Here is a 15,701-nt window from a genome sequence, read left to right as displayed (position 1 = left end):
CTCACATACTAGTAAGTGGCAGGCCCTCACACATAGATCTGACTGCAAAGTCTGTGTTGTTAACCACTATGCTATAGTACTTTCATGTCACATAAAAATATTTCTTTCTTGGGGCGCCTGGGTGGCGCAGTCGGTGAAGCGTCCGACTTCAGCCAGGTCACGATCTCGCGGTCCGGGAGTTCGAGCCCCGCGTCGGGCTCTGGGCTGATGGCTCAGACCCTGGAGCCTGTTTCCGATTCTGTGTCTCCCTCTCTCTCTGCCCCTCCCCTGTTCATGCTCTGTCTCTCTCTGTCCCAAAAATAAATAAACGTTGAAAAAAAAATTTTTTTTTTTTAAATATTTCTTTCTTGTTTGCGTATCCAAATTCTATTCACCTTTCCAGGTTGTATTAGTCAGTGTTCTCCAGAAAAACAGAACCAGCAGTAGACACATACATACAGTTGATGCTTGGTCAACACAAATATGAACTGTGCGGGTCAACTTATACACAGATTTTTTTATAGTACAGGACTCTGAAATTTCTCTTCTTTGTGATTTTCTTAAGAACATTTTCTTTCCTCTAGCTTTATTGTAAAAATATAGTAAATATAACATACAAAACACATGTTAATCAACTGTGTGATCAACTGTTTAGGCTTCTGGTCAACAGTAGGTTATTAGTAAAGTTGTTCAAGGAGTCAAAAGTTATACATGGATTTTTGACTGTGTTGGGGATTGACATCCCTAACCCTGTGCTGGTCAAGGGTAAACTGTATATACAAGAAGAGAGTTAGCTTATGTTATTATGGAATTGGCTCACGTGAGTATGGAAGCCGAGAAGGCCCATGATCTGCCATCAGCAATCTGGGGAACTAGGTGAGTCAGTAGCGTAATTCAATCCAAGTCTGTAAGCCTAAGAGCCAGGGGAGTCAGTGGTGTTAAGTCCCAGTCTGAGTCCAAAGGCCCAAGAATCAGAGGGACAATGATGTAAGTTCTAGTCTAAATTCAAAGGCACTGATGTCCGAAGGTGGGAGATAATGGATGTCCCAGCTAAAGCCAAACAAAAACAAAAAACAAAAAACCAAACAAAAAATTCACTCTTCTTCTACCTTTTTGTTCTAATCAGGTCCTCAAGGAACAGGGTGATGCCCACCCACACTGATGCGAGTGGATCTTCTTTAAAGTCTACCAATGCAAACGCTAATCTCTTCTGAAAACACCCTCACAGGACTATTCAGAAATAATGTTTTACCAGCTGTCTGGGCATACCCTAGCCTAATCAAGATGACATATAAAATTAACCATCACACAAGTCAAGACACACTCTTCTATGATGCCTCATTTAATTTCTCTAGTACCCATTATTTCTCCTTATTCTCAGACCTCGGAGCACAACTTAGTGCCATTGTATAAGGTCTTGAAATGGCTCTCTAATTGTTTGCTAATCAGTAAGCATTATCTCCTTAAGCAGATTACATCCCCTTCTAGGCAAGGGACCATATCTTACAGTCACATTTGAAACTATAACCATACTTGATGTTTTGGTAAAGAGATAAGAAAAACATGTAGTTGGAAAAACCATGCAAGGAACAATGCTATGGGATGCTTTAGAGACGGGGTCTGTATGGTTCAAGATTCTAAGCATCAAATTTGACTCAGAAAAACACTACCTTAAAAAGGTGGTTTTTACACCAAATTTTCTATACTACCTCTTTTTCCTTATGGCAAGTACTATATAGTAGGTGTTTGGGGCATTTTGGATATAGCAGTACAATTCTCCTGGTTAAACCCCCTTGAGAGGGCATATATATTGCATAGAAGGTGCAGTTTGAGAGTGTGCAGATGAGCAATTATCCCCACACATGTAAACTGTAGCTTGTATGGCTTGTATGGTGTAAATATACTCTCCCTGCCTGGAACTGCCTGTGTAACGTTGTCTCTTTGGGCTCTGTGGTTTCTCAATACATTCCAACTGTTGGGAGGCTGGAGTTTGGCTCAGCAAGCACAGATAAACAGCTTCCTGCAGCAGGCTGCCAGCATGAGGAGCCATGACCTCAGCAGAGAACGTCTGCTTTTCATTACCCTGAGCACATCCCTGTACCGCTAGAGCTTAGAGTAGGAACAATGCAAGTTGGATAGACTTGACTAGCTCAGGTCTCCTATTACACCTTGAAGTTTTTCATCTTGGCAGCCAGAGAGAAGAGGGTATAGCCAGGAAGTGAGAAAATGGCTTAGTGGTGGGAAAAGGGAAGACAGAAAAGCTTTCCTAGACCTTTCTCTGAATGAACCAAATGATGAGTAAAGTGGCTAACACCAAATGGCTAATGGTGATGCAGAAAATCATCAAATGTCTTTAATCTCCAAAAAAGCACACAAAAGGCAGAGTAAGCAAGAGGTATTACAGAAGACAAGAGAGACTAAAGAGTCCTCAAAATCTTCAATTCTAAGACCATTTGAAAATAAGAATGAATTCTAGGGGCGCCTGGGTGGCGCAGTCGGTTAAGCGTCCGACTTCAGCCAGGTCACGATCTCGCGGTCCGTGAGTTCAAGCCCCGCGTCAGGCTCTGGGCTGATGGCTCAGAACCTGGAGACTGCTTCCGATTCTGTGTCTCCCTCTCTCTCTGCCCCTCCCCCGTTCATGCTCTGTCTCTCTCTGTCCCAAAAATAAATAAACGTTGAAAAAAAAATTAAAAAAAAAAAAAAGAAAGAAAATAAGAATGAATTCTAGATAGCCAGCCATTTAATACATGTCATTTTACTTCATTTGTACAACAACCCTGTGAGATAGGTATTATTATCCCTAGCACGATCTCGACCTGGAAAATATAACACGAGGACATTAACAAAGACACTTGCTGTTGATGTTATTTAATGACAAAGGGATGAACTCAAGGCTGCTTCTGTGGCCACCCCAGAAACAGCATTACTGGCTGTCACAGCCCCAGAACTCAGCCAGAACTCAGGTCAACGTGTCCCTAATGTAAATGTACATGCTCGTGACATTTTCTGGTAAGATGGTTTCCACTGTGCTGGTCAGACTGCATCTGATAGTTGAAGGAAGGAATCACAGTTATGGCCTTGGGCAGGAAATTGGTTGGACATGACCCCTGTTGAGGGATCCTGAGAAACAATTTGTTTTGTGGGGAAGTCACTGACTGTAAAGATGCACCTGCCATGGGGCTGGAAGCTGAGAGACAGACAAACATCTTAGCAAATCATAGTAACAGAGAGAAGCTTCATTTGACTTTCATTTCACTTTTCTCAGGGAAGAAGAATCTTTGTGTGGCTGCCAAAATCCTCACTGTCCCTCCGCCTTCCCTTCCATCCCCTCCACCCCCAACCCAGTTCATTAAAGACCTTCTGGCTAAAGGTGCCAGAATGTGTCATTCTTTCCTGCTCTTGTGCCAGGCCTGTGCTGCCAGCACCACAGATCTTCTAGAGTTCTAAGCAAATTATGGAAGAAATTAGAAACACTGTTGAATTTAAATGGTTCTGCTGTTGATGAACTAAAGTTTCTTGACTTCTGATGAGCTATTTCACATTTCTAATAGCGCTACTGATCTGTTCATTCACATTTGTGTGTGTCTACCTGATTTCCAGAGAGGGACTCGGGGAATTATCAGAGCGGTGGAATGAGAAGAAAGATCAGCACGTGGATTGGACCAAGTAAAGATTCTTTGTATTGCTTATAGATTAAAATAAGTCAAGTAATTTCTCTAAGGGGAAATATTTTTGGGTAGAAAATTATACCTAAATTTTATACTAGCTAGCTATAAAAGCAGCTCCCATGAAAGCAGAAATAATATCACTTGTTCTTGAGAATACTTCAGCCAAGGATGGAGTTCTTCATTTCCTCTTACTGAATGGTTTCACAACAGCTAAGTTTCTCTTAACTTGCAGAAGGGAAGAGGTGGGGAAGTAAGGTCTCTCCTGACAGGGAGAATCTGGGCCCAATTATTACTTCCACAACCTTTGACTCTGACTTCTAAATGAGTCAGGGGACCAGTGGGCTGTGAAATGGCTTCCTCAGTTACCAGGTCAAGTGCTGCTGGATGGTTTTCCTGTAATCAAAACATGAAGGGACTGAAGAGAGTGACGGATTCTAAGCAAGTAAGCAGCTGCTTATATCCTTGATGAACCTGGATTTTTAAGTTTCAAAATCGATTTTGGTGACTCTCTACTCACCACTATGTCTCTCTGGAGTACTTTTGCTATAGGATACCCCTGGTAACATAGAAAAGAACCAGAATCCTCTATAGGTTTTACAAATGACATCTTAACAGAAGTGCCTGAGCCAATAACAGTGAGGACAGGATTGCTCCAGCTCAAGGCAAAATCTATTCTTGGCAATTATCTCAGTCTGTGAGAATCCAGATGCTGACAATGAGAAATGGGTCATTTTCTGTTATAGTGTGTCAACTCCAGCTAAGAACTGAACTATGGAAAAAAGATGGGGGGGGGTTGGTTTGCAGGGAGAAGCAATACCCTTTTGAAGAAGCCTATAATAGGATTAGTCACCATTACTTCACCACAGCACATTTGGCTCAATTTAACAACAATAAGAAGGGAAAACATGGAGCAGAAATGGCCCAGAGAAGTCTCAAGTCCATCCCTCATTCAAAGCTATGAACCTGGAAATCCATGAAGTCCTGATTTGTTCTGATGTGTTTCTTGTTGCTCCAAAACTGCTCCTTTGTTACCATGGGCACAAGAAGAACCCAAAACATTACTTAAATCCTGGATGATGGATAATCTTAAAAAATCTGCCAACTTTAGAACTGCAAGCTTATACTCTGACTGTTCTAGATTACCTAGGACAGAAGTGGGTCATCTTTCATAGGGCTTAGAGCACCTGTTTAAAAAAGGAAGAAACAATACATATTTTATAATCATGGGTTGTTTTCATTAGAGTTACATTTTAAGTGATTTAGGAATATGCACTCTTGGAACTTCCTTTTTGTCTCCAGGAGTGAATTAGTGTTCACATTTCACGGATTTATTCTAATCAAAACAATAAAGAAGGGAGGATTTGATGCCAGTGCTTTTTACTGCAAGAGTATATAAAAAGAGGTATGCAAATTGCCAAGTGAATTCTGATGATTAATATATATCAAGATATAATTATTAATGCTCTTTTTCTAAACACTAAGATTTCAATCTTCATATTTCTATTAGATACTAGACAACACAGGTAATTTTTATGTCTAATTATTTTATTACTTTCCCTTATGATAAATGATTGATGCATAGGGAAGCCAATTACTTGTAACGTGGCTTTTCCCGGATCACTGCCCATTACGGTTATTCCATTCTGGGTAGCAGGAAATACAATCAATCAAATGATTTTTTTGGAAAGCTTAGATAACAAAGGTAGACAAAAAGAAGGTGAGTCACCTGAACAGACATAACTTATTGGCTCTTCAATGCGATGAGCCAATCATCCCTGGGAGAAGCCCTCAAATGCCATTTCCAAGAAGTCTTCCTGGCTATCCTGTATATCACATCACCCTAGTGACTTCCGTGTTATTTGCCTTGATATGGCCATCAGCTGTGTAACCTTGGGAACGTTACTTTTGTGCACCTGCATTGCCTGATGTGTAAAAAAATGAAGAGAATATTAAAACCCCAGCTCATAGTATTGGGAGAATTAAATGAAATAATACATTTGAAATGCTTCAAACAGCGCCTAGCACACAGCAAGTATTTATTACCTATCAGCTTTTGCTATTGTCCTCATCAGTTTACTTATTTATTGACTATCTCCCTTACTAACCCCTTAGGTCCATGACAAGAATCACCTTATTTATCTTGCTCACTACTATAGCTCCACTGCCTACTACACATAGGTGCATAGTAAGTACTCAAAAATAATTATGGAATGAATTCATGGGTGAATGCTGTCTTATATTCTTACATAGCCTTAAAATAAACCTCTATCAATGAAGGTAATCTGTGTACTTGCAACCAAAACAGTCATCGTGAAAGCATCCCCAAGAAGCTAAAACCATCATTGAAAAAGAAACAAAAACAAGACACTTGATCATAAGAAAGAGCCCTCCTGGGCCCACCAACCAAGACCACAGAGCATCATTCTTTTCTATATTAGTATGTGGAGGTCAAGCTCCCTGATGCCACAGTGTTGTAACTATCAATTTCGCCTGTGAAGAATAGTTCCCAATCCTGATAGGAATTCTCAGATTTCAGCCTGGTTTTCTCTCATCATTATTTTCCAATGTCTTGAAAAACCACATTTCTCATTTTATCTTTACCACAAGAACCTGGTCACACTCTGCTGTGGTTTCTAAGTTACAGCTACTCTGGCCTCATTTTCTTGGATGTACTTCTTCAGAGGTCCTGACCCCGTGCTGACACTTGGTCTATTCTTAGAGTGGCACCTCTTGCTATTAATTCCTTTTACCTTCCACTGGTTGAAAGACAACATTCAGAGGTAGAGGTTGCATACGACATAAAAGAAAATCCTCTGGGATTTAGTATCCTTCTTTCAAGAGTGTCCAGAGGAATATGATCTAAAGAGCTCACAGTCTTACAGACATACACACACAGCACAGCTTAGCTCCTTGTGTTTTGCAGCTTACGCAGATTTGCTGGAACAATCATGGATTTGTTGGAAAACACCAACAACTGAGGAATGACAGACAGCGCAGGTGAGAAGACAAGCAGACCCACAGAAGAAAATCAACAGAAAAGCATTCCAAAAACAATTTGAAAGAGTACTTTTATCATTGTTTATAGGTAAATCATCCATCATTAAGTGCACGAAAATCCCAAGGTATGAACTTGAAACTGAGAGATGGAAGTGTACTGTTAACATATTTTCTAAAAAATCCTGCTTCCTATTGTTTAGAGCCAGTTCCAATTGTATCCCCTAAGAAGGCCAATACTAAACATTTAAATGGCAATGAGCTAAGGTCACCAGACAAGGTTATGTGATAACCTTTGTGGAGTATAGTTCATAAAGGAAATTTCAAAGAATTTAGAAACTATAGCTAGAAGAGACCTCCAAAAACGATCTGGGTAGGTCTCTAGCAATGTTAGGCAGTATAGTGACTTAGAGGCAGTAGAGAATAGTAGCCTTTGAAATACTCCAGACAAGACATGATTCCCAACACTGTCACTTACGAGTTTGTGATCCCAACTCTGTCACTTACTAGCTTGTGAATTTAAAGAAGCTATTTTAACCTTTATGAGCCTTGATTTCCTTATCTATAAAACAGAGGTGATAATAATAGTACCTACTTCAAAGAATTATAGTGGCTGAGACACAGTACGAGTTTCATTAAAAACTGCTCATTATAGTGTATAATTGCTACATTGTTATTATTATTAGAACAACAGATTTTATTATACCTATATCATAGCTGTGGCAACTGAAGCCCAGAAAACTGCAGAAATTGCCCAAGATTATAGAGTGAGGACTGTTAAGAATAAGGAACTCTTCTTCCTAGGGCACTGCTCTTTTCCCTACATTATACTGCTACGAATTGGTACAAAACTGAGGCCTAAGGAAGAAGGATTTTCACTGGATAAATAAAATTCATAATCAAAGAAAATCAGGAGCTTTTACCACCCAGGTCTCCTTGTCTACCAAACACCGCCTTCAATTTCATCGTATGTCTGCACCTTTCAAGTTTTTTGTTTGTTTGTTTTTTGGTTTTAAGATTTTTTGGCTCGTTTTTGTTTTTAGTTTATTTATTTATTTTGAGAGACAGAGCACGAGTGGCGAAAGGGCAGAGAGAGTGGAGGAGAGAGAGATTCCCAAGCAGTTTCCATACTATCAGCACAGAGCCCAATGTGGGGCTTGATCCCACAAACTGTGAGATCATGACCTGAGCCGAAATCAAGAGTCAGACACTTAAGCAACTGAGCCACCCAGGTGCCCCAAGAGTTTGGAGCTTTGACGCTAGTTCATTTCTCAAAATAACTTGCCTTGGGCCAATATGATTTCTGAAAAGTGTCAGGTGTGTGCCACTCACACACATCTTGTAAGTTTTAGTTTCCTGAGGGCAAGAAACAGCTTACTTAGCAACTAGATTTCTATCAGTGCTATGGAAAATCTTAATATATTTTTCAACAGTGTACTGGTGGATAAAAGCTACAGTTCATAGCATTCGATAGCATTTTGAAACAGTTATAAGCTTTACTATTTGCTCTACAGAGTTCAGTATCAGTTATAGAGACCAGCTGGGTTCACTTTTGGAGTGCTACATGTACGGTATACAGCTTCTTATATGGCAGAATAGAGAGCTTTATCAAAAAGAATCAACAAAAAAGAGAGAAAAAGCAAGAGAAAGTCCTTATTACTTATTATGATCAAGAATAAGAGTAAATAGTATGCAATAACTTAAAATATAGATACAGCTGTGTATTCAACAAATATTCACCTACCGTCTATTATGTGCTAACCATCATGCCAGGCACTAGGAACACAAAGATGAGGAGGACATGATGCCTGCCCTCAGGGAACCAACGTGGCAGGAAAAAGACTTATACAGGAGATGGTGGGGGTGAGGAGGAAGGTAGAGTAAAATGGGCAAAACAAAACAAAACAGGAAGAAGCATTGCCCCCAGAAGAGTCATATTTCACTTGGCAAGAAGTCTCAGGAGTGCTGGTACAGATTAAATGGCCTAGAAACTTGACCCGTAGGCTTGTCAGTTCTGTAAGAGCAAGCAAAGCTATTCAATCTCAGTCTTTATTCCCTGCCCACCTCATTTGCTTCAGCCCACACCATGGGAACAAGGAAAATTCCTTTCTTGATCCTCCTTTAGAGGACTGGGAGAAGGGACCAGCTTTGTGCCTACAGAGCCTCTTTTTCCTGGGGACTTGAAATTCCAATCCATAAGACATCTAGATTTTATTTGAAAGGCCTACAGCTTGGCAAAAGAGCTAGGGAGAGTCAAGAATTCCCCTAACAGCAAACCAGGCTGTTAGGCTGTTAGGCTGTTAGAAAAGCTGTCTGATCTTCAAAGAGGCTGTGGAGCACAGAAAGGAAAAAAATCTGTGTTCAAGGAGGATGGACTTGAGCTCATGATTCCTCTGAAATAGAAGCCTGTTAGAGGCTACTCTTCCTTAGAAGATTCCCAGCAAACCATAAAAAAGGGAAGGAGATTCCAAATGATTACACAAATATGTGATGGCATTTTGGAAATAAAAATAACATTTTCTATTTCTTTAGCACATCCTTTCATGAAGACCGAGGTATTTAAAATGGATTCTCTTTCAGCCTAAAAACAGTTCTGTGATATTAAAAAAGCAGTAATCATTTTGACTTTTACACACTCCAAGCATGCTTTACAAAGAAACACAACCTTTCAAAGACATAAACTATGAAAGCTCTTCTGCCTCTATACTCTCAAATCATTAGCTGATTGACACAGCATCCTGTAGGAAGAAAACTGCAGAGGGAAACCATCCCAAGCGTTTCCATGAGAAAGGCCAGCTGCAAAAAAACACAGGCTAAAGGAACACTGACTACAGGCAATCAAGACGCAGTATTCTGAATACTGGAGAAAGTTAAAAATTGTAAGAGGGACCTAAAGAAACAGATCTAACTGATCAATGAGTTCTTGAGCTACGATAGTCATGACCACTCATGAGACTTAACCACTGGACAAAACTAGCTACACCAAAGGCATATTCCAAAACATGTTTGGGCAGCCCTCAGCCGACCTGCCAAAACCAAGCATTCAGTGCCACTGCATAATCAACAATTTCCTGCTCTATTCTTCCTGTACCTTGCCCGCTTCCAAGGGCCTTCTCTGGGCTCACCCTATTGACAAAGCACTCAGGTACTTACTATTCAGTGAAGAACCTGGCAATGCCGTACTGGCTAATATCTTCCTTGTTCTCTAGCAGTTGGCACACTGCATCTTCCATGTACGTGAGGACATGTCGCTGGGCTGAAAGAAAAATGAAGATAAAAAAAGAAAGTGAGAGACATAGAAAATGAGTCATCCTAGTCCTACTAGGAGGCCATAAAAGTCCATCAAGATGTTGGCTCTGCCCTAGAAAGTGGACTGGAATAGGCAAACCAAATTTGTTGGCCCTAACTAAGCTAAGGTCTCACAGGGTAGGATGGGAGACGATGTAGAACATGACCTATTACCATCTGATTGGCTATTAGTATTTTAAAATTTTTTTAAGTTTATTTATCTATTTTGAGAGAGAGAGAGAGAGAGAGAGAGAGAGACGGGGAGAGGCAGAAAGAGAATCCCAAGCAGGCTTTCTTTGCACTGCCAGCACAGTCTGACGTGGGGCTCAAACCCACCAACCACGAGACCATGACCTGAGCTGAAATCAAGAGTCGGATGCCTAACTGACTGAGCCACCCAAGCACCCCTTGGCTATTAGTAGTAATATCAACCTTTCATTCTTAATTTCAGTGATGAGGGTGACATTAATGACAGTGAGGAGCTTGAGCACCATTTAACACCATTCTTTTCTTTCTGCCTCTTTCCACCCTCTTCCACTTCTGCATGTCTCAGAAACTTAACCCAGGGAGTAGTGATGCCATGCACAAAACACGGATGATCTGCTTGCAAAGAAAACTCAATTCTTTAATAATAAAAAAGTTCCCTGAAAAAGTTTAAGGAAATTTAGTGAAAACTTCAGTAATGCTTTAAAAGTTATTTTGTTGTTGTTGTTGTTTACTTTTATTTTTATTTTTGAGAGAGAGAGAGCAAGCATGAGTGGGGGAGAGGGGCACATTCAATGCAGAACCTGATGAGGGCTCAATCCCACGACACTGAGATCACAGCCTGAGCAGAAATCAAGAGTTGGATGCTCAACCAACTAAGCCACCCACATGCCACATGGTATAAGTTATTAACCTTAGGACCATGAAATCTGTGTGGCTCAATTTATCAGAAATCACGTTTTCTGCATTTGTTGTGACTAGAAAATGTGTGAATTAATCATGGGCTTATGTATTAGAATTAGACAGACCTGGGTTGGAATCATGGCTCTGTCTTTTATAGCCTAATTTTGGATAGTTATTTAATCTACAACTCTTTTCTTCTTGATAAAGAAGGTGTGGGAAAAAACATAATTTAACCCTTTCTCAAAATATGGTGAATCAACTTCGTGATCTGAAATCACCTCAGATCCCCTGTTAAAATGCAGATTTGTAATCTGACACCATACCAGACTAAGTGACCTTAAATTTCTACTTGGAGCCCAGTAATTTTTTTTTAAGTTTGGTTTTTTTTTAATTGCAGTATAGCTGACATACAATGTTATGTTTGTTTCAGATGTACAACATAGTGATTTGACATTTCTACATATACTCAATGCTCACCACAGTGAGGGTAGTCACCATACAACGTTACTGCAGTATTATTGACTACATTCTCTATGCTGTACTTTTCAAGGAGCCCAGTAATTTTTAACAAGTACCTTGGTGTTTCTTATGTACCCTGAAGTTTAAGAATCACTAGTTAAGGGGCACCTGGGTGGCTCGGTCAGTCAAGTGTCTGATTCTTGATTTTGGCTCAGATCATGATCTCATGGTTCACGAGATTAAGCCCCACGTTGAGTTCTGCACAGACAGCATGGATACTGCTTGGGATTCTCTCCCTCTCTCTCTGCCCCTTTTCTGCTTGTGTGTGTGAAAGTGCTCTCTCTCTCTCTCTCTCTCTCTCTCTCAAAAAATAAATAAATAAACTCAAAAGAACAAAACAAAACAAAACCCCCACATTCCTGAAGTCCTGGCAGTCCAGTGAAACTTATAAAGCAAGTAAGTTTAACTACCCAAGCTGTATTCAGGAGAGTCTTCATTTGGCCATGGTGACCTAAGGTTTCACCATGTTTGCATGGGCCTAGTGTCCAGATGAATGACATGTTTACATTCTGTGACTTATTTTGTCAATATGAGCACTTCCCAAAGCTAACAACCATCAAGCACTGCAAACATTCCCTAGCCTCCCACCTCCAAAAAAGATGTGAAAACAAAATCAGTGCTTAGGCAACAGGTCATCCAACCGGAAAACGATTTCTCCAAGAAATGGCCAAAACTGAGAGTGGAGAGATAATACATGCTAATATCTGGCATTGTTTTCTACCTTAATATATACATTAAATTGGGAAGAAAAAGGCCAAACTCACATTAAAATCAGTGACACTGTCACCTTTGTATTCTCCTTCCCTTTTTCTACCCACTTACTGTAGTCTTACAAAAAGATCCCTTCCTTGGACTAGATAGGCTTTTTTTTTTTTTTTTTTTTTACTTAGATCTACCTAAGGCTAATCAGGATTGGGGTATTTTGGTTTTGGTTTTGATTCCACAGTAAAAATGAAAGAGCTCTTACTTAGTTGAAAATCTTGCTGCTTCCCCTCCTTAGCTTCAGGGACTAAATGTCAATATGAAAGCCTTTTGAGTGAGAAATATTTTCAGAGCAGTTAGAATCAAAGTACTTTTGTCCTGTTTGGGGCAGGGGATTTTCTGGAAAACTACTTTGCACCAAAAAAAGGCGGGGGGGGGGGGGGGAGGAAGAAACGAGGGAGGGGAAGAAGGAAGGAAGAATGAAAGAAGAAAGAAAGAAAAAAAAGGCCTATATCTGTTTAACATTCATCTACAAATCTGATGTTTACAGATTTTAATAATAGTACATATAATAACAATAACAACAAAGATACCAACTTGAAGCACCTGTGCAATGCACTGAACAATATCCCAAACACTGTACTCTTGTCTTAACATGCATTCTTTTATTCAGTCTTCACCACAATCCTGATACATACATATTTTGAGTACCTCCATTTTACAAATGGGAGAACTGAGATTTATAGAATTAAAGTAGCTTGCTCAAGATCACTCAGCTAGTAAGAAGAAAAGCCAAGACTCACAACGAGAACCAAGGCTCCTAACGCTACGCCACACTGCCTCATCATTAACATTTTGTGTAATCCGTTTTTTGGTAAATATGATCTTTATTTTACATACAGCACAAAGGCAGGTGCATCTGTTGATACCAAAATCATCTGAAAAATGTGGTTTACGTGTGTGTGTGCGTGTGTGTGCGTGTGTGTGCATGTCAATCAGCATTTGTGTGAAGTCAGAATTTGTCATCGAATTTCAAAATTTCTTATAAAGAACTGCAAAATATTCACCCCACCTATTCCTAGTTTACAATGTGGAAACAGAAAGCCCTGGTGCTCTTTTTATTTGTGGGTGAAGGGAAGCAGCTTAAGAAGAGCCAGGAAAGGCAGGGAAAAGTTCCTCCGTGCAGAGAATTTCTCACAAGCCAAGAGCGAAGAGCTCTCTCTAACCGCTACTCCCCGGTGGTTTCCTTCACCTGCAGCTCTTATCAGTCCAAAGTTCCCTCTGTGGTTAAGTGCACCACCCAACCCTGGAAGATCCTTGCAGTTTATCAAACTTCAATGAGACAGAAGTTCAAAGCTCTTGCCTGGCAATAAAACATGCAGGGTGTCGTTTTATATTATTTTTTAAATGCAAAGGAATAGGCTTTAATTTATGTGATGATTAAAGAATAAAAACTGCACACCTGCATCCCCAGAGGGCAAAGATATCTGGGCACCTTAGCTGCCCTCCTTGGAAAAAGAAAAACATTTCAGATTGGCTTTTCCTCTTCTGCTTTGCCGTGATTCCTACAACACGCCCGGGATTAAGTTTTCCAGCATGTACCAATGAGGCTCTATTGTTCTGAAATCCACACAAAGGCCAAGGTCCTGTCTTGCTCAGATACCATCACTCTCTGAGATAAGCACTTATAACTTCAACGTGCTGCACTGAAAAATCAAAGTGAAATATATGTAACACTGTATGATTGTTATATGAACTTTGCAAAGGAAGGCAATTGTGGATCAGAAACTTCTTGGTTCTGTTTACTTGCCCCCTGCTGATGGCTTAATCTCTTTATACCACAGTCATTCCTGCTATAAAATGTGTATGATTCTAAGAATGATATATCTAGGGCTGCCTGGGTGGCTCAGTCGGTTAAGCGTCCGACTTCGGCTCAGGTCATGATCTCGCAGTTCGTGATTCAAGCCCTGTGTCAGGCTCTGTGCTGACAGCTCAGAGGCTGGAGCCTGCTTTGGATTCTGTGTCTCCCTCTCTCTCTCTGCCCCTCCCCTGCTCATGCTCTGTCTGTCTCTCTCTCAAATAAATAAACGTTAAAAAAAAAAAAAAACAGAATGATATATCTGATAATGAACTACTTCTTTAGAAAATATTTGGTATATACAAAAAGTAACACATTAATGATTATGTCAATACTGCTACATACTGATTCTACAGATTAAAATGACACAGCAATGTTTTGCAATGGTTAAGAACATGGACTCTGAAGTCAGGCTGACTGGGATTTGATTTTTAGCGCTGGCACTTATTAATTCTGATTTTAAGTAAGTTACCTAATCTCTCTGCCCTTTTCTATAAAATTGGGGAATAGTACCTCACCTAAGCTTAAAGTGAGAATTAAATGAAATATGTAATAATCTTGGCATAGTGCTTGGCACATAGTAAGTATACAATAAATATTAGCGATTATTTTTATTATTGTTGTTATCACTATAGTTGTTACTATGTACCACTCCCAGCCATTGCAAAACTCACAAGACAGTAGGTCTTCAACACTAATAAACTACCAAGCGGCCAACTTACAAAAGCCACCCCCATTCACTTAAAGTTCTGTTCGCCCAACCAAGGATGCTTACAGATTATCTTCAAGGATTCCTGGGTTATATAAACCCTACACATATAATAACATACATAATCATATGCCCATTTCAGCTATAACCTTTAAACTTGTAGGAAGCATTCACTTATTAACTGCTAATTACTCAAGAGGCTCTAATTTACATGGGGAAAGTCCAGAACTATTTCTTTTTAACTCTCTTCCCAAGCATAAATACCATCAAAGTATTAGCTTGTTTGTTTTGCAATCAAATAAAGGGTCTCATTTAGAAATTATTGCTTGAGGGGCCTAGAATTTCCACCTACATTAATTAGACCACTCATTTTATTATTATTATTTAATACAGAATCCCTATACTAGAATAAACAAGTCTCACTGGGAAAATATTCACATGAACTACTACATATGATATTAATAGATACACATAAAAGCAACAGCAGTATATGTGAAAAGCACAGTATATACATATATTCAACTTTAAATCTGGCTTTTTCCTCCCTTGCCAGAGTCCTCCTGAGAAACATTTTAGTTTTTGAAGCCTCTTGAGATTCAGATGCTGGCTGGCACACATGTTGAATTAAATTAAGACTGTTCTCTGAGATAAGAAAAGTAACCCTGTTAACCACACAACTTGTCAAGTAAACTGTTTAGAAGCTTCAAGTTCAAGATCATTTATAAATCACTAGCATGATTTGATTTGATCTTGTGAAGTACAAATAGATGGCTTACTTGTTTAAAATGTTAATAGGCCTCTAAAATTAATTATTTACCATCCTCCGTCTTTACTCAGATGTCCTGATGGAGGGATACAGTAAGTTCTGGTGACATATTTTATCACCCATACAAGACCATCTTTGATCTTAGACCACACTAGACCAATTTCCTCTGACCAAAGGAGGTGGGAAATGAGGAAAGCCAGTACATGTAATCCTTATACAACTCAATGAGGTAAGTAATAGACTTTTTTGAAGCTCAGAGAGATTAAGGAACCTGCTAAAGTCTTAACTAATGGCTGATCTAGGTGTGCATGCCAAAGCCTATAGTCTTCC

General features: G+C 39.7%; 1 protein-coding gene across 4 annotated transcripts in view; it reads right to left on the bottom strand.

The window, feature by feature from the left end:
* CD1H11orf49 (chromosome D1 C11orf49 homolog) overlaps positions 1 to 15,701 on the bottom strand; it is a 202,927-nt gene that overhangs the window by 143,688 nt on the left and 43,538 nt on the right. For all 4 annotated transcript variants that reach the window (XM_003993221.5, XM_003993222.6, XM_006937252.4 and 1 more), the window contains exon 2: positions 9,795 to 9,897. In XM_003993221.5, the coding sequence (XP_003993270.2) occupies positions 9,795 to 9,897 (103 nt within the window). The remainder of the gene's footprint in view (positions 1 to 9,794; positions 9,898 to 15,701) is intronic.

Source organism: Felis catus, chromosome D1 (genome assembly GCF_018350175.1).
Source record: "Felis catus isolate Fca126 chromosome D1, F.catus_Fca126_mat1.0, whole genome shotgun sequence".
NCBI lineage: Eukaryota > Metazoa > Chordata > Mammalia > Carnivora > Felidae > Felis > Felis catus.
The sequence above is the reverse complement of the archived record's forward strand: the minus strand, read 5'-3'. Positions and strand labels throughout refer to the sequence as shown.